Source organism: Capra hircus, chromosome 8 (assembly GCF_001704415.2).
Source record: "Capra hircus breed San Clemente chromosome 8, ASM170441v1, whole genome shotgun sequence".
In the NCBI taxonomy this organism is placed as follows: domain Eukaryota; kingdom Metazoa; phylum Chordata; class Mammalia; order Artiodactyla; family Bovidae; genus Capra; species Capra hircus.
In genome coordinates, this window is record NC_030815.1 from 79,214,263 (window position 1) to 79,234,244 (window position 19,982).

Below are 19,982 nucleotides of genomic sequence, written 5' to 3' on the forward strand. Positions count from 1 at the left end.
CAGTTAATGGGGCTTTGGTGAAAATTAGATGAATTTACCCATGTAAAGCACTTAAATAGTGCCTGACCCACTGAAAGTGCTCAATGAAAGTTAGCTATTGCTTTTATTTTAATTTCTTTTAAACATTTTACCCTTATAATCGTAACATCATTTTATTCTGCTATATGTCCCTTGTGAGGGCAATAAAAGTTTGAATTCCTTAGAAGTAGGACAAGCTGTAGCTGTAAAAACATTTCATAAACATTTACATTCTATTTTAAAATTGATAATAAAACAATTTAAGAACTTACTTTTCATATAAAGCTCATTAAAAAAAATAAGGATGGCTGATCTAAAACTTTCCTATCTTAAAAAAAGAGATACTATATTGCTGATATGGTATCATAAAGTGGAAGAGAGGTATCAGTGTTCCAGGAACGACAAGGACTAGAGTGAGTATTTTAAGGAAACTTTCAGTGCTGACGTTTTTTATGCTGTCCATAAACACTTAACAGTTGAGGACACGAACAGGGTCACTACTTTAATAAGAAACATTATTTCTCAGGGTTTCATTTTTATGCTAAATAAATTTCATCCACTTTCACAGGTTTGCTCTGAGAAAAAAAGTGAGTGTATAAACTGCCTTGTAAACTGTAACTTACCCTCCCCTCTTCAAGGTACCCTTACTTTAAATAGTCTGTTAAAAATATGCCCCAAATGGATGCTTCACCCATTTCACAGAAAAAGCAAATTAAGATCCAACAACTCACAGGGGCAAGATCTATGGATGATGTTCAACTACAGACAGAAAATACATTTTTCCTTACTGTAAGAGTAACCCTGCTCACTGAAGAAAATGATGAAATGCAAAGGTAATTCTCTGCAGGCAGAGGCACCGTTAACTGTATCACCCTTCTTCTACTCCCCTTTTTAGGCCTGTGAGCACATGTGTTTAAACAACAATGTAAGTGGCTCCTGCACACAAAGTATGGTGTCCTGAGATCACTTCAGCTATGCCTACCCATGGCTCTTCCATTTCAGAAGTGTACATACTGAGCTGGGAAAGCTCAAGTAAGTGGTAGCTTGTTTTCTGGTCAATTAGGTCAGCAGTCCCTAACCTTTCTGGTACCAGCGATCAGTTTCATGGAAGACAATTTTTCCTCGGACTGGGTGCTGGGGGGTGGTGGACGGGGGGCAGGAGGGTGGTAGTCCGGGAGGTAATGAAAGCCATGGGGAGTGATGGAGAGCAGCACATGAAGCTTCACTTGCTCACCCACTGCTCACTTTCCACTGTGCAGCCTGGTTCCTAACAGGTCACAGATCAGTACTGGTCCATGGCCTGGGGGGTGTTGGGGATCCCTGTCTTAAGTTACATTTTTTAAGTACTGGGGATTACTAGGTCTTCAATTCATTGATAATCTTATCTGAAAAGTCAACCAAACTTATCAGAGTCAACCAGATTGACAAGCCTCTTAAAAAACCAGGAATAAGTGTTTAAAAACACACAGAGAATTAGAAGTAAAGATGGGGGAGGTGGGTTTACCTTCTGAAAAACAAAATCTTATCCAGTAAATAGATCTGTACATATAACTAAAATAGTTAAGAACCCTAAAAAAGAGATTTCCCTTGAGATGTGAGTGCAAACATCAAGGCATGATGGGCATCCATACCTGAAGAGCCTTTAAACTGAGGGCACTCCTTTTTAATGTGCCCTTCTCTTCCACAAATAAAACAACGTTTTTCTCTTAAGTCTTTGTCCTCCGGTCTCTTCCACTTTTCCACTGGCGGCCTGAGGATTTTCTCTCTCCCTGGCTCAGCAGCTGCCCTCACTGGCTTGGCTTTCTGAGGTGTGCACTGCATGGGTTTATCTTCTTTTGTGGATACCTCTCTCTCCGTGTACTTGTTTTGAATTTCTTTATCTTCTTTGCTTCTTTTGTCTTTGTTCTCAGGGTATCTTTGGTTCAGGGTATCTTCCTGATCTCGCCGTCGCCTCACTCTGTAGAAGATATAATACTAGTAGGAAAAATCTGAACAGAAACCTAACAAAGTATTAAGACCCCTCTAGGTTTAGGAGACAACTAGATACAGAAGGCATCAGAGGGAAAAATAAGAACTTTAGCCCATCTTCTCTATTAACATATTTTTGACTGGGGGATCTCTGCAGAAACTATCACCTGTGGCATTAATATGTCCCTGGTCAATAATGTATTAAGAAGTACCCTCAGAGCTTAAGGGTGTAGTTGTTCATTTTCACAATTACTCTAATGCTATGAAACCAGTTTTTGCAATTAACAGAACTCCTTAATTTAATACCTACTCTGGTACCGATGTAATGAAACTCAAATTATCTTTGGAACGATTTCTTAAAACTTTCTGGCCCACTGGGGGTCACTAAGAGTCGGACACGACTGAGCGACTTCACTTTCACTTTCATGCACTGGAGAAGGAAATGGCAACCCACTCCAGTGTTCTTGCCTGGAGAATCCCAGGGACAGGGAGCCTGGTGGGCTGCTGCCTATGGGATTGCACAGAGTTGGACATGACTGAAGTGACTTAGCAGCAGCAGCAGCATTCTTTACTAGCACTGGAAACTTGAGACATAAAACTTTAGGTTCACAACAGAACAATGGTTACAAGGAGTTTTGTGCTCTTAAACTGTCAAAATTATTTTTTCCTTGCCCTACAGAATCAGTGGCTATTATCTGAATAAAAAATAAAGTAATAAATAAGAGCCTCAAATTCCAGATGGTGATTTAAGTACCATGTTTTTAAATGAGAATATTATCGTCCACTTAAAAATACCACCACCACAAAACAAGAATATGTCCCAAGGAAGCAACCAAAAACATCTCCCTCTGCCCTCCTGAAAACATTATCAGAAGAAAGCATGATGACCAAATCGAGTAGGTCACCACAACAATTATTAAGAATTAAAATGCATACAAGTGAAGGGTCCTATAGTGCAGTACAGTATTACTGAGTCTAAATTCCCACACAGTACACTCGTTATTGTATATCAGAAATATAACTGAGATCCTAAAAAAAAAAATCATTTTACTTTTCAGTGACTGAAATGATTCTGGACTTCTCACTGCTGTAAAATGGAAGAATTTCAGTTTCCTCTGCTGCTCTTCCATCCTTGTTGGAGAGTGTAATAAACAAATGATCAAGGGGTGATTAGGGATGTGCCCAAAATTAGGAAAAGGGACGAGGCCTGGAAGACTGTCTCCTGTACACTCAAATTAATCCTAGCCATCTGACTTAAAGTCAGGTTTTAAATCACTTCATTTTCCTTGTAAAAAATCTCAAAGTTACTGAGAACTCTGGGTTTAATATAAGTTTATTTCCTGGTACAAGACAACCTCATTTGAAAACTGGTACAGTAAGAAAAAAACAAAACCACCCTTTTGAATGTTCACTTACTTTCTCCTCATAGGACAGTCCTTCATGAAGTGTCCAATTTTCCCACAAATGCGGCAACATCTATCATTTGGGGCCAGCTCTCCTTCAGTTAGTACATCTGGATCAAAAAAGTACTCCTAGCAGAATATAAATACATAAAATCCTAAACTACTAATATCAGATCCAAACACAAAAACTAACCAGTATCAATCAGGGATCTTATATCTCAACATTGACAAATCACTATTTTTAATAATTATTATCATACCATTTAAATCAAAAAATCTAAAATCACTAAGAGGTGTAATTCAGGATAGGTTTACCTGAATTCATTTTGCTTCATTCCTTTTCACCGTGCAGAACACTTTAACCCTACCTTTTTCCCCAGCACAACTCTAAACAAGAGCATTTCATATGCCTGTGAGTCAGCTTCCTAGGACTTGGGGAAAACTGAGGCCAGGTTAAAAAAACTTCATTTTCGCATAAAAGGAAAAGGCTAAAACCTAAAAAGGAAGAAGCTGTGTGTTGTTGCTTTGCTGTGGCTTCTGAAGGAAAGTACCAGAGGAAAGGAAAGACAATGGCCTGGATTCTAGCCTCCTTACCACTGTAATGAAGCTGGGTACCAGCAGAGGTGGCATTACCTGGGGGTTTGCACGACATGCAGTCTTGGGGCCCACCCAAGACCTCCTGAATTAGAATCTGCATTTTAACAAAATCCCCAGGTGATGTATTAGAACAAGTTTCAGAAGCAGGGTGTAGAAGACTGCCACAGCAATATCTAGCAAAAACTAGATGCAGAGATGTAATCAAATGCTGAACATGCTCACACATCTGATAACTTAGGGTTAATTTAAAAAGTCTTAATTAGGAAAATTAATGCATGAGAAAACCCCCTTTATTTTTAACATGAAACACTCTAGTTCCTAGCCCCTTCCCCTTTTTTCTCACTGAAATGAATTTTTATAATTTATAGTAATTTTGTTTTGCTTTTATTGAGTGTGGTTCCATACAAACCTGAGTATCAGGTTATATGAGGACAGATTTTTAGCACAGGGAGCACTGTGTCTCTCCTAGCTTCATTAAGGTATTTATTACTCTCTGCAAGCAGACTGGAAAATTTAGATTTTCCTAAATCTAGGAAAATCCACCCAAACTTCACTTCTGGCTATCTCTCCCTGTGCTGCTGACAAATGGCTTCAAAACAGCTATGTTTATGAAAAGGCTTTAATTGTGGCTAGACTCACCGAACCTTCAAGTGCTTAGGTTATTACTGAAGTAATGTATACAAATTAGGTGCTTAAAAGGCTTTTGGAACTGGTTTTGACACTTACCATTTTTGACACTTACCATTTTTGAGGGGTAGTCCTTTGGAAATCCTTTGACTGGAATCCCAAATACTCTTCTCCCATTAATAAATGCTTTCATTATAAAATTTGTCACTTAGAAAAAAGAGTAAAGTCTCAATTAAATGGATTAACAGGAAAAGAGAAAGCATTATTATTTATAAACAAAGCAAAACTTACTTTTCCTTGATAATCCGGCTCCAAGATTATGATTCAAATCAAATGGATCTAAGTAAAGAAAATTAATGAAAACAAAAAAAGATAAATAGGAAATACCACTATTTATACATTAAGTGAAGTCTATGTAACAAAAAGAAAGTGTTACATACTTTAAAGTATTAAAATGAGTGCCTTTTTAATGAGCTTCAAGTCTATAATACAGCTAAGTGCTATATATTTCTAAATATATGGAAAGTTTTTCCCTAAAAGTATCAATCAAAAATGAGGATGTTGCTTTATATCTGAATTCTTAAAGAGTCCTTCATATTATGAGAAGGTGCTTCATTTTGGACAACAAAATACTATTTGGAAAAGACATATTAGTCTGATATCACCAAATCATACTAGTTTTAGAGGCATATAGAGGACACAAATACATTTAAAACATTTTACCACTGAATGTTCCTGCTAATTAACAGCCTTACAAAAAATCATTTTGGAAAATACACTTATTGGGACTTCCCTGTTGGTCCAGTGGTTAAGAATCTGCCTTCCAATGCAGGGGACTAAGATTAGATCCCTGGTTGGGGAAGTAAGATTCCACATGTTGCAGGGCAACTAAGCCTGTGTATCACAACTACTGAGCCCACACACTACGGCTACTGAAGCCCTAGAGCCCATGCTCCACAACAAGAGAAGCCACCACAATGAGAAGCCCTTGCACTCTCTGCAGCTGGAAAGTGCCCTGCAGTCTCTGGAACTAGACAAAGCCTGTGCATGGCAACAAGACCCATGCAGCCAAAAATAAATAAATAAATCTTAAAAACAAAACCAACCAAACAAAACAAAACAAAACCAAAGACAAGCAAAGGGAAAACAAAACAAAACAAAACCTTTTTTGAGGATCATCTCATTACTTAAGAAAACGGAGGATGTATACAGTACACATAAGAGGAGTAAAGAAGTAAAAAGAGGCATCCTTCTGGTTGTCTTCTTATGCTTCTAATGTACAGTAACTGGGGTATACCATTCGGGATTTAGACCCACTATGAGTTTACTGGAGAGAAGCACCCTTCACTCAGTTTAACCCTATACTAATAATTGGTATAAGGTTACCTTTCTAGTAGGTTTGGTCATGCTTTCCTCTGGTGACTTTTACGTGTGTGCTATGTGGAAGTATTTTTGGTGTTTGCTTGGTGCAGCAGAGATGCTACAATATTAGTTACTGTACAAACACTACAAACTACCACCACTGAAATTTCTCGATTCTAGAAAAACTAGTCAGAAGTCTTCCTTCTAAGACAGCCTATTACTAATGGCTCATTTATAAAATAAAGTTAAAAGCAAAAGGTAATGAGGCTTCAAAAAATTTAAAAAAAAAATTAATAATTGGCAGACCATAAGAATCCACTGTGATAATGGAAATGTTTAAGACAAAGTTCTGTTTTTAGCTACGGGATACTAAAAAGTTATAACCATATCCATAATCCATGGTCATCTGAATTTAATTTTGTAAGCAGTCATTGTATTTTAATAATGTCAATAAGCAGAAGTAATGACAATAGAGCATCTAAAGTAACACATTATTTAGGTGATTACAGTTAAAAAAATTATAGAAGACTAAAATCAACAAAATATTTCTTAAGCATTTTCAATTCCATTTTTAAGCATTTAAACTCCATTTTGTCTTTAAAATTAAAATCCCACAAATTGATCACTTACAGGTGGAATCTAACAAATAAAACAAAGAAATGAATGTAACAAAACAGAAACAGACTCACAGATATAGAGAACAAACTAGTGGTTGCCAGTAGGGAAAGTGAAGTGTGGAGGGGCGAGATGAGCTATGAGATTAAGAGACACAAACTACTATGTATAAAATAAATAAGCAACAAGAATATACTGTACAGCACAAGGGATACAGCCAATATTTTATAATAACTTTAAAGGTAGTATACTCTATAAAAACACGGAAACACTATTTGGTACACAGGAAACTAGTATAACATTGTAAATCAATTATACAAATCAATACTGAACAACCACTGAAAATAATTTGGTGTATAGACAGAATAGAGGATCAAAGTAAAACCATTCAGTGTAAAAAGCAAGTCTCAGAATAATGACCACAAACATCTAAAAGAAAAAAGTTTATGTATATATAAATTTATCTGGGTACATACAAATATATATAAAGTTAATGCAAAAAATCTACAAAGATAAAAACAAAAATCCCCCAAATTGGAAATAAACAATCAAATACAAACACATATGGCCCATGAATCCTAGCATTCAGCATGGGCAAACTAAATGACAAATTTTTGAAGCTGGCTTATCTCTATAGCAGAGAGATAATTATTCTCCAGAACTTGTTAAACAAAGATAAAGGACTTATGGTGAACAAAGATTTTTGGATTTATAAGAAATCCCACATGAAGGCATCAGTCATTAAAAAAAAAAAAGGAAACAGATAAGTCTTCCTGACATGGACAGTAACGGGGCAATTGCTAGGCGCGTCCTGATCAGTGGCTCATGGTGGCTTGGGAAGAGCTCTGCAAGGACCAAGAATACCCTCAACAGTTCAATCTCTATATTCTATTCAGTTTTAAGTTAGACTTTATTAGTACCTTCAATAACAATGTATTTTGATGTCCACTGTTTCTTAAAAGTTGTAAGCAGACTTTTTCTCCTGATGCTAATTACATGTTCTTTAAAATCAAATTCCTCTGTGTAGAAACGAAGAAGTCCCAACCATAGCTGCCCAACAGATTCTGTATTTTTTCCATATTCTGGCCAATAGTTGGGCTAGAAATAGAAGGAACAAGAGATTTCATGCTCTATAGTAAACTGTTAATATCAATAGTCATTTGTATCTTAGGGAATAAATCTGGATTTATTTTAATTAACTAGAGTTTAAATATATAAAAACAATTATAAAACTTTTCTATTTTAAAGTATCATTTACATGAGTTTATTAATCTCTAACCTATGACCCAGAGACAGAAAGTGCTCTGGGTTTTAAACGTCAAACCTCAGAATGCATGTTTGTGGAAGAATCTAGAAATAAATTTTAGAGCCTTGGTGACACCTAGTTATTATACCTCTGTAACTCAAGAGTTTTTCTAAATTCTGTAGGAAATCACAGAACAAATTATCTGTTCATCTGGAGTAAAGCTAGTTAACCATTTTGAATTATTAGTCAGTAAAGACATCCTGGATACAGTCCCTAGAAACTCACCTGGCTTAAAAAATATTTTCAACTTCAAAGGAATCATCTGTATATGCTAGTTTTTTCTTTACTATCACAATATAAATAAATATAATGTAACAAGTGATAATATAATTGTTGACCATCTACACTACAGCACAATATAGCTAACTTTCAGTCAAGGATGTAAAAAATCTTTACTATTAAAATACGTACCAGTTCATCTATTTGATCAAAAAAATAAATATTCCAGCCATCAACAAATATTTCAGGTTTCTTTTCACCTTTGTATATCTGAAATTAATTTTTAAACTATTAGTATGGATTACAAACTTAGCGCATTGATACAAAAACTTGTAGGAAAATAGTAAAAATTTTAACTACAGAACCACAGAATTTTAGAGAAGGAAAAGGGCTCAAAAATCATCCAGCTCTACAGATGACAAATACAATTTCCTTTACTAATACCTCTTGAAGGACAGGAATAACTGGTGGAGTCCTCTGCTGTAGAAAATATAGCACCATGAGCGTATATGCGTATGACGATAAGCTGCCTCTAGAAGCATCGCCAATATCGCACATCTGGGGGTAAGGAAAAGGAGGAACAAACGAAAGATCACCAATGTCTTCTGCTACACTTACAGCTATTCTATTGTCACTAAAAGTAAGGTGCTTCTAGAAGGCACTAATATAAAAATCGTACTTTTCAAATGCTAATATATGCCAACAAAACCAAATAAGACCAACCTCGCCCCCCCCAAAAAATCAAAAAGTAAAACAAACCCCAACAAAGCTGTGGAACTATCAGCCACAAGCAATATTAGGTTATCATGTAAAATTAACGTAGCATTTTAGTTTGTTCAGTAGGGCTTCTCAAATAGTTGGCTATGGTTCTTTAAAAATATAGGCCAATGTTTTCTTTTTTCTTTTTTAATTTAAGTATAGTTGGTTTACAATATTATATTAGTTTCAGGTGTGTAACACAGTAATGCAATATTTTTACAGATTATACTCCATTTAAAGTTATTACAAAACAGGGAACTGTCTGGTGGTCCAGTGTTTAGGACTTTGTGTTCTCACTGTGGAGGGCCTAGGTTCTATTCTTGGTCAGTAAGCTAAAATCCCAGAAGCTCTGCGGTGTGGCCAAAAAAAAAAGTTATTACAAAACAGTGGCTACATTCCCTGTGTTGTACAACATATCCTTGTTGCTAATTTACTTTACATATAGTAGTTTGTGTCTCTTAATCCCATAATATCCCTGTCTCCCCTACTGGTAACCACTAGTTTGTTTTCTACATGACTGAGTTTGTTTCTTACGTTTTCAACAAGGTTTAAAGATGTAAAGAAATTTCCTGAGGAAATCTCAGGAGTAAGCATACTTACCTTTGTAAATACTTTCATAGTATAGCACAAATATTTCACTCTGGGATCAATGGCTGCATAAGCAGATAAGAGTCTTGTGTTATGAAGGGCCTGTTAAAAGGGAAATTATACTACCTTAAAAAAAAGTTTAAAGGTGAAATATTCTGAATAGGTTTACAGTGTAATTCATTTTTAAGATGAAGACATTTAGACTGAAACTAATATTTTTCCCCTACAGAGTAGCTTTACTAACTTACTAGATAATAATTACAAGTGACATCTGATCTCAGGCCACCTTAGTCTAAACATTCCTAGAAAATATGGGCTATAAAAATAATCACTTCCCTTTAACTCAACGTAAGATCTGTATCCCTGCCTAGTATTCATATTACATGTCCTTAGGGGCCAGAGAGGTTCCAGAGAGCCTCGAAAACAAACCAGGTCTGAGACCAAAGACACACACACACCCCCCACAAAGTTCAAGCAAACAAACAAACAAACAAACACTTGCCACTCTGACCTCATTTTAATGAATACTAATATTAACTCAATTCTGTGTTATATCCCCAGTCTCAGAACACTGCCAGACACTTAGTAAGCACTAACAACTACTAAAAGAATGAATATGATGAAATGAATGGCTTAATTTTACTTAAAGATTGAGTAAATTAAGAGATACTTCTTCCCCTTAATCTCCATAAAGAAAAAGTCTAGGGAAAATCTTACCAATGTGTTATACAAACTGATGTCCACTTCCAGCCCGCTTCTCAAATGGAAGAACTTTACAATTGGCACCTTTGCTGTTGTAATAGGCAAGATGTTTCTCAGTCCTAGGTTAGGAAACAAGATAGTGTTATTAAATCCAGCAGCAGAGGGTCTAAGTTGCTCTTATGTTCCAACACAGAATGAAGTAAACCTGGCTTTGGCTTGTCTCAGTGAGTCACTAAGACTAGTCAAAGAATTCTGTTATTAACAAACAAGATTCTTTTGGCAAAATTTACATTTGCTAAACACATGAATACCTGAAGTACAAGAGTCAACAAGGCAGCCACTGCTCTTCAGGAACACACTGGATCTTGTGTATGTGTATAGAGCTGTCAGTCTGATAAACTTCAAAACAGAGGAAACTACTATAGAATCTGGACTACGTGCACCCTACCTATTCTCTGTGACTACATACATTATATGAAGAAAAGCCCTACATCATATGAGTAATCATCTGAATGCCCAAAACAAAAGTTACTCATCATGGAGCTAGAAGCTATGTCAGTATAAGAAAAGAATCAGTGTCAACAGGAGAGAAGGATATTGCCTCAGCTAGGTTTTGAAAAACTACAGGCAAAAAAAGAGAAGGCTGAGGGAATTTACCAGGCAAGGAAAACTGCACAGGGAAAAGGTAGCTGCCTGAAACAGAATGACAAGCTCAGGAAACCTCCATGGAATTGTGCAAGCTACAGAGTAGACTTGAGGGAAAGAAATAATGAGTAACAGGAGAAGTGGTAAAACTGAGAAGAGCCCAAATATGGAACAAATATATCCTTGGAGGCAAAGAGATGCCAATGAACTGGCAAAATCTGGGAAGAATCACTGACCATTGGAGGCACCTGGAAGACAGGTCATTATAAAAACTGACCTGGGACTGAACTACAATGGTGGCATGGGAATGCAGAGAAGCAGCAAGACATGTTTGAGAGCATCTCTAACTGGATGGGTTGGGGAAGAACATGTAGGGAAAAGGAAGGCTATAACAGAAAGACGACTCCCTGAACACCCAGATTCCTTTACAAACATCACCATCTAAGACCATTCACCCTTACCCAAAAGATGACACAGACCCAGAGAAATGAACATGCTTCGGAATACACAGTTGGTGAATTGTGGAGTGGGAATTCAAATCTAGGTATGTCTGACTCTATTGAACCTAGTCTAGGACAGGCTAATTATCACTTCGTTCATTTCAGTGATTCCAAGGATGTCAATGTCAACAACCAAGAAAGAGGATGTAGGAGGAAGAACAGCTAGTGGCGCTTGTAGCAGAAGGGAAGTTGAAGAGAGAAAGATGTGTTTATTCTGGGTGCTGAGGTCCGAGCTCCTTTTTGAGAGAGTTAAATGGTGACATCTAGAAGGACAGATGCCTAGTGATCTGGAATTCAGAAAAAAAAAAGTATGCAGATGAAAGGAATTTCAGCAGAAAAGGTCTGCATGGGAGACAGAACAAGTCTAAGTTATACTGATGGGGAGAAGGGGCAAGGAAGCTCCTATTTACTGAACATGCAGCAAGTCAGGCCTTGTACTGTATTATTTTTCTTAATCTTAAATCCTATTATTGTTGTTCCTGCTTTGCAGATGAGAAACTGAGTGCTTACAATGAAGGTGAGTGACTTTTTGGAATCACACAGCCAGCAAGCAGGGACCCAAGATTTAAAACTAAGGAGTCTGATTTCAGAAGCCACCATTAATTACTTTGCTATGGTGGCTTTAAATTAAGTATCCTTTTTTTCCCATCTCCTTCCTAGATGGAGAAATTCTAGAATCTGATACTGTTAATTCACCATTATGACATTTATAAACCTGTCCTCTAGGATTTACTCACAGTATATCATCTTGGTTCCTATTTTACCATTCCAACAGCTACTTTTTCAGTGTCCTTCCTTAATTTCTACACTTATAAAAATTAAAGCTTGGTCCTCAACCTCTCTCATAATCCCATGGGATTGTTTTATTCTTGGCCTCTTCCTTCAAGGTTTTCAATACAAAACTGTTTCATTTTATTCTTCAGTCTTAACTGGCAACTCTACGTTTCTAACTCTACTTTTCTAACTGCTTGCTGGACTGTTAACTTAGAAATTATAGCTTCATGGCAACTATCACTCCACACTGGTGTTCTCTGCAAACATTCCCATTCCTATTTCTTAGTTCAGATATCAGCCTGAAACCATATTTCTTCCTTGCAGGTTTTGAATCTAAGAAATTTCCCTTTGGAATCTCTCATATTCTTTTCCTTTTAGGATCACTGGCATCTGGTTAAGATCCTTCTGCCCTGTCCCTTAGACTGTACCTTCCCTAAGAGCATACCAGCGGCCTAAAAAGTTCTGCTTTGTGTTTCTTCTCTTGAACACAGTTCACATTTTCCTACTAGTTCCCACTTGAAACTCCTCTCAAAATTTATCAATCTTCTCACTGTCCTACAAAATCGATTATAGTGATTCTCATAGTCACATCCATGCATCTTCGGAATGACTTCTCATTTATCCTTTTCAAATCATGTTCATCAATATCATGAGATCAGAACAAGGCCATCTCTTCCATGAACCTCCCTTACCCAACTCTTTCCCCAAATCTCTCTCTCCTCAGAAGTTATTTAATACTTACTGTAGGCTCTACAAGTTATTTTAATAAATGAATACCACCATACATTGTTCCATACCCTATGAGAGTATCTTACCTTTGAGATCTGAAAGTTGTCAAAGGAAAGACCTGTAGACTTATTTTTCTATCCTACCTACATGCCCAACACAGTGCTGAGCACATAACAAGCAACCAATAAAATATGTGGGAAAACTGCTTTCTTAATCATTGCTTTCTAGCTATTATTCAATTTTTGCTCCATGCAATCTGTATTACATTATAATCTATATATAAAAGTCATTTTTAAAAAGTCATTTTTAGTCTAAAAATGACCTATTTTTAACATGGTTCATTTCGTACAATTTTTGCTGATTTCCTTTACATACGAAATTATTTCAAAATCAAAAATAAAACCTACCTCACTATGAAATACCTAATAGTCATGGCAACGTAGCAATCTAGTTTCTTTGCATAATCTTCAAAAACAAAAATAAAAAAGCATATAGTTTTGAGAGGTAAAATTCCCATAATGCTTATTTCAATGATCATAAAAATGATATCAAAGCACATTAAAAAAATACTGATGTTCTACGTCACTTTTCATTAGGAATAAAACAAAATTAAGATTTTTGCCCCTGTTATTTAAAATCACATGGTATCCTCTTTAAACTCCTGGAAATAAAAAATGCAAGTAAAAGGGGTACTCCAGGTGGACACTTATGTGCGCATGCCCATGCTGTGGATTTAAACCTACTCTTGACCAAGATAAAAGAAAGTGTTTTATGGATGGTCCATAGATGCTAAGTTTCACAAAGGCAAGGACCACATCTTGCTCATTTTCATTTTTAACTCTTAGCATAGACGTTTGATGTACCACATTTTAAAAGACTCTCACTGTTAACAGCATCCATAGCTACCTCTGACAAAGAGAGGCAGAAGAATATGTTAATGGCATTTCAGCTCTGTGCACAATTACAAAACCTGTACATTTTTTGCAGCTGTAAAAACTTGTTCAGGGTCATGCACAACTTGCTGAACAGCTGCAAATACAATCCATCACCCCAGTCCATAGCGCTTTCCGCTATACTTCACGTCATGGCCAGCAACCTCTACCTACACTTTGACTTACATTATGTTGATAAGGCAAAATGATTCCCAAAGTTTCTTGTGTGTATAGTATACATTTTGTCATGAAATAAAACCAAGGCAACAATATGCATACAAATTATAACAAAGTCCTCAGTTTTTCATACTTAACCACACAGATTTTTTTCAAAGACACCAATGCTATAAATGTTATATGAGCCAATACACTGTTTCAGTCATTTGTAAATTTTAAGTATGCAAAACACTAATAAAAAAGATGAGAATATTTTTTAGATAAAGCTTATAGAGGTACCTGAATGCTTTTTGAGGACTCTTGCCAATTCTTCAATAGTTCTTACACAGTCCAACCCCTGCAACAAAAATGGCACAGACTGAATCAAAAACAGAAGACAGGTTCCTAACCCTGTTTTCGTTTCATTTCCACCAGAAATAACAAAATTAAATTCAATTTGCTTTACATTCATTTTTCTTTTTTAGGTGAGCATTAATCCCTACTCATAGGAATATCTTAATATGGAAACCCTCATGCATCCTACTTACTAACTGCCCTTAGAAGAGCAGGAAAGGCTGAAATCAGTGTCCCCAGAAAAGTCTCTGAACCACCAAGAACCTCCAATTTTTTTCCTCTATGTGACAGAATTAATAAGAGAGCTTCTGTGGCCTGTCTTATTCATTCTGGGTAGATCTTCATTATAGCTTAATTAAGAGCTGATGAACTGCTTTGGGGTATGATTAAGCTCGTTATTTCTCCATAGGACTAGTCAAGCATATAACGCACAAAAAGAAAGTTATACAGCAAATATGAGTAACATTTCAAATATTTAAAAACATTTGGGCTGACCTTTTTAACATTAAGTACTCTTGTTGGTTAGCTGGTTATATACTTCCCAGAATTTGGAATTTAATTTAGAAATGCCCCCACAACTAGTTTATTAATCATGTAAAAATTCAATGTTAATGATGTATAATCAGGTCATTCACATAGTGGACCCAATCGTCCTTATCCACCTTATTCACCAAAGTCACGCCAGATAACCTGTGGCTATTTTCTTAAATCAGATGCATCCTCAAGGGACAAAACCCTGAAACTCAGAAAAGGCATAAGAAGATCCAGAGCAACAGCAGCACCACTGATTTGGATGTGCAGCATTTGGACTACTGTTGTAAATAAAAAGGGGATGGATTTAGTACTTGTTAAACTTTACACCTTTTCACAGTGTTTTATATTTGACAAATGCCATCAAGGAGGCAAATCTTTTCTGCCTTGTGGGCCATATGGCCTGTTGCAAGGACTCAACCCTGGAGTTAGAGTGACAGCAGATGTAGACCATACATAAATGAAAGGGTGCAGCTGAATGCCAATAAAACTGACATTAAAAAACAAAACAAAACAGGCAGTAGGCTGTAGTTCACTGATTCCTGACATACATGATCCAAGTTGAGGTGCACAACAATTTTCTGAGGCAAAGGAAATCTCATTTCTGTATTAGAGATAAGCAACCAAAGATGGACAAGCCTGTCTTGAATCCAGTTTAGTACTCTTTTATTCCTGTACCATGGGCTTCCCTGGTGGCTCAGCTGGTAAAGAATCTGCCTGTAATGCAGGAGACCTGGGTTTGATCCCTGGGTTGGGAACATCCCCTGGAGAAGGGCAAGGCTACCCACTCCAGTATTCTGGCCTGGAGAATTCCCGGGAGTGTGTAGTCCATGGGGTAGCAAAGAGTCAGACACAACTGAGTGACTTTCACTTTCATCACTGTATTACACTGGCTGCCTTCTAAAACTTCACAGAAAACCTTAAGAGGGTGTTTTTATGCACCTGAGTCAGCCTGGTGGCTATGCCAAAGGGACACTGGAAAGGCTAGTTTGGCGTTCTAGAATTCCCAGATGTCGCTTTCATATCCAGTTTGTATTACAGGTTGGAAGAACAAGCCTTTCTACTCCTCACATTCACCCCGATAAACTGTTTTTTTTTCTCTATAAACTTCTAATGTATTTATTTGCCCAGACAGATTATGCCAAATGGCATACTCCATATGATATACCCTGATAAATTTGGAAAATACCACGCTGAATTGTGAATCAAGATTGTCGAAACACACGCCACAGCAAATGCAAGTTTTATGTGGTTACTATACCTCAGCAGTTTCAAGTCCGTTAATTGTCATGCAGACATCAAGGTCGCTCTGTTTGAACCCAAATCCATTTTTGGAGGAGCCAAACAAGCTCAATTTAGTTCCTGTTAGGGATATATGAAAAGTAACAACTAACCTGAGTACATTTAATTTTCTGACCACAGCAACTCTCTTATGAATCAAAAACACTCAGCTATTAAGTGTTCTATAATAATCTCATAATAATTATTTTCTTTTATTAACTAGTCTTTGATTATAAATTACTGCCTTTCAAAATTTACTATAAATAAATACAAGCTATAGAAGACACAAAAGATTATCAAATGTCACTTTATTCTTAGATGCAAGGACATTCCAAGGAAAATGTGGATCCACCTCAGCACATTTAATAACGTAAGCTTACTACTTTCTAAATGAATTCACTTTTTAGAGGTCTGAACCTTGACTCTCAACTAATAAATGAAGTTCACGTGTATCTGCTAAGTGGAATACTACTAACTGTCTTCTCTGTTGGCGAACCAGGACTGGACAGACCTAAAACCATCCTAGGAGTATCACAAAACAAAGCAGCCCTGGTCCCCACCATCACTGCAAGACTGCTTTCTTATGCTCAAAGTTAATGTTCTTATTAAAGCTAAATAATTATTTACCTGGAAACTCCTGCTTTATGAAATTTTCTAGGTTTTGCCGAATATGTTCACGAGCCTGATCTTCTAGAACAGTTGGAGAAAAATCCTCTGTTTAAAATAAACAGATACATTCAGAAACAAAGATTGTTCACATTCTCTGAAAAGTATTTTTCAATAAACCTAGTTAGCTAAAGAAAAAAAAAAAACCAACCAAACCCTAAATTTTGTGTCTTCTCAGTAGACAGTATTAAGCAACATACAATAAAGATGCCTTTTTTAAAGAGTCTATCACCAAGAACTGTTCCTGAGATGGAAACCAGTCTGCACAAGGGTTCTGTTCCTGGGTTTCATAGAGGCCCAGAGCCTGATAAAGGCAGAGCGTGAACATAACAGTTTGTGAGTATGTATTTATACATATATATAAAACACATTTTATAGGGGTGTGTGTGTGTATATATATATTTATTCACATTTTCCCCCCTAAAGAGAAGTAATAGTTTTCTTTCATCACTTACTCTCTCCAAAGAGATTTGAAGAACAAATCTCTGATTAAGAACAAGTGACTTATGGCACAGATAGACATCTTAACATGCAGCAATGTGATGTGTCATAATTTTCCACTCTTAGCAGCTGCATGCCTCTCCATCAAATGGTTTTCCTTGTAGAACTTAAAGCTCTGCACATCAACACTTTCCCAAACTGATGTTCCTTAAAGGTTATTAGCTAACATTAATGAAAAAGTATTCTAAGCTCAAATTTTAGAAATGTTAGATAAAGGAGTTATTAAATAAGCTTATTACCTAAACATTTCCAGGAGCCTTTATTATGCTAATATGCCCTGAAAATCTCTAAGGGAGGGGGCAGGATATACAGTTATTCCCCCTTGACCTTTGGAATACTTCTTGTTACTAAATACTATTAATGGCAGCTACCTAGAAAAGCATTTCAAGGAACACCAGTTAGGAAATGATAGTACTCCAATCATAAGCCTTAAAAGATTCTCCTTCCCTGTCTTTCTTTAACAAGTACTTACTGCATGTCCCAAATGGAACATGATACACAGAGTACTATGGATACTCTGACAAACAGACAAAGCAAAAGACTTAGCCTGGATAATGAAGCTAATGGGTTAGTGAATCAGATTAACTCTTGAGAAAACATTAATGTAATATTTTGACAAATAAAAAGAAATGTTAATAACTTACTATAACACTGAATGCAAACTTGATCTAAGATATTTGAAAATTTGGGTGTTAATGGTGGCAAAGGTTCCAGCTGGATTCTTTTGAAGTCTTCAGGACAGTCCTTCTTTAGATGACCCTCTCGTTTGCATAAACTGCAAACTACTGTAGGAGACTGCAGGAAGATGGCAAAGCAAAACAAGATTTAAATAAAGGAGCCTTGAATCTTTATTCCGAAGTACACATCCTCCACCTCACATTCCAAAGGAATGAAAATATAGTGGCATGGCCACTCCAAACACACTCAGGAGAAAAAGGTAGTTATTTTGACTACCAACAGCATTTCTTTTCTCCTCTGCAAATTCCCAAGAGATTAATGAGGGCAGTGGACCTTATGGCTGCACTGGAGTGAACCACTACTCAGACAGGTGAGAGCCCTGGTTTAGTACATGAAAATCCAAAGTACATGCATTAAAATTCTTTCAAATCTCCTGGTTCCATGTATAGAAGTGGCACTGATTACCTTGCCTTTGGTGAAGGTGAGTTTACTAAATTCATAGAAGAAATCAGACTGGTCCACAGTTGAATTTTCCTCACATACACTTTCTTCTTTAAGGCTGATTTTATTAAGTTCCACTAGTAGATTTCCATCTACATGGTGTTTTCCACATTCTTTCAAGTCTTCATACTTAGCAGATCCATCTAATTCCACATCCTCTTCAGACAGGGCATCCTCATCCCCTGATCCAGTGAAGGTGTTGTCTAATTCATCTCCATTAGCAATGTCATCCTCATCTTCCCTTCGGGAAATGGAGAGCCGGGGTTCTTCTTCCTCCTCCTCGTCCTCCTCTTCCTCATCAGAGTGAAGGATTCCTGATATCTGGCTCTGTCTTGAAGGGGTAAAGTGGCTTACAGCATCTCCAAGTTCACTGGTACCTTCTATGCTTTCTTCATCAACATCAGCCTTGGCATAGGAAGTAGGAAATTCATCATACTCTTTAGCTACAGGATTTCTGAAGCCTTCTAGATCCAAAGTGGTATCTGTCTCCTTATTTCCTGGGCTGCCACAGGTAACAAGCGCTCCACACTTGCTACTACTTAAAGCTTGATCATCAGCAGTCAAAGGATGCTTGCTTTCCTTTCCACTTTTTTCTTTCTTATTTTTACTTCCTGTTTCTTGATGATGTACTTCAACGTCCTTAGAGTCACCAGAACTGACTTTTGCCTTAATACAGTCAGAGTTTTCCAGGTGGACACTGATGTGTGAGTTTCCCATTTTCTCTGCTGATGGGTTTTCAAAGTTTTTAGCAGTCTCTTTAAGAGTAAGTGGCTGTGCCTTGCAGGTGTTTGCAGTTGAACTGGCAGCACCAGAACCTTGAGCCAAAACTGAGTTTTTTAGTTTATCACCTTTTGCTTGTACCTCTGGATCGTGTTTTGCTATTTCTTTAGAACATTCAGAAGTACAGCTGACAGTACTCAGAGGCTTTGGAAAACTGGATTTCGTAACTTTGTGTGGAAGAGCAAAATATTTATACGTTGTCCTTAAACAATGAAGTATATATTCAAACACAGGTTGATTATTTAGGGTCCTTGCCACATTTCTTTTTACAGAGTAGGGATCTGTAATGAAAAAAAAAAATCCACTACTTCACACATTTCTATTTTACGTTTTAAAAACCAACCTGCTACATAAAGACAACAAATAAGTAACAGTATAACTTATCATTTATCTCATGTGCTTTTTTAAAAACTGGGGATGGGAAGTAAGAAAATACAGTTTTAAAAACAAAAAGAAATGCTTTCTTAAACATCTGCTCTATGAAGAGAACCCATTCTATTCAAAACCATTACCCCTTCCCTACTCTGTCTTGTGACTGTGGAGGTAAAAAAAAAAAAAAAAAAAAAGTCATCAGTGTGGCTCTCATGCCCTCGGGAAGCGGGGTCTTCCCTCCGGGCTCTGCTGAGTGCTCTGCCTCCCCACTCAGCCAGGCCCTGCGGTTTGTAGAGCTTACCTCCACTCTTCTGCCCTGGGAAGCCCCATCACTGAACTGGCTGGACTGAATTCAGGGGCGAGAGGGAGGCACCAGGAGGAGACACCACTTCTCTCAATCTTTTCTCCTCCCCTAGAA

At 37.0% G+C, this 19,982-nt stretch overlaps 1 protein-coding gene across 13 annotated transcripts in view; it reads right to left on the reverse strand.

The window, feature by feature from the left end:
- ZCCHC6 (zinc finger CCHC-type containing 6) overlaps positions 1-19,982 on the reverse strand; it is a 58,280-nt gene that overhangs the window by 12,419 nt on the left and 25,879 nt on the right. For all 13 annotated transcript variants that reach the window (XM_018052452.1, XM_018052455.1, XM_018052450.1 and 10 more), the window contains exons 13-26: positions 18,377-19,473; positions 17,878-18,028; positions 16,694-16,780; positions 16,047-16,147; positions 14,201-14,258; positions 10,180-10,283; positions 9,475-9,564; positions 8,560-8,673; positions 8,308-8,385; positions 7,511-7,688; positions 4,905-4,952; positions 4,729-4,820; positions 3,403-3,518; positions 1,650-1,975 (exon numbers count right to left, since the gene is read on the reverse strand). In XM_018052452.1, the coding sequence (XP_017907941.1) occupies positions 1,650-1,975; positions 3,403-3,518; positions 4,729-4,820; positions 4,905-4,952; positions 7,511-7,688; positions 8,308-8,385; positions 8,560-8,673; positions 9,475-9,564; positions 10,180-10,283; positions 14,201-14,258; positions 16,047-16,147; positions 16,694-16,780; positions 17,878-18,028; positions 18,377-19,473 (2,640 nt within the window). The remainder of the gene's footprint in view (positions 1-1,649; positions 1,976-3,402; positions 3,519-4,728; positions 4,821-4,904; positions 4,953-7,510; positions 7,689-8,307; positions 8,386-8,559; positions 8,674-9,474; positions 9,565-10,179; positions 10,284-14,200; positions 14,259-16,046; positions 16,148-16,693; positions 16,781-17,877; positions 18,029-18,376; positions 19,474-19,982) is intronic.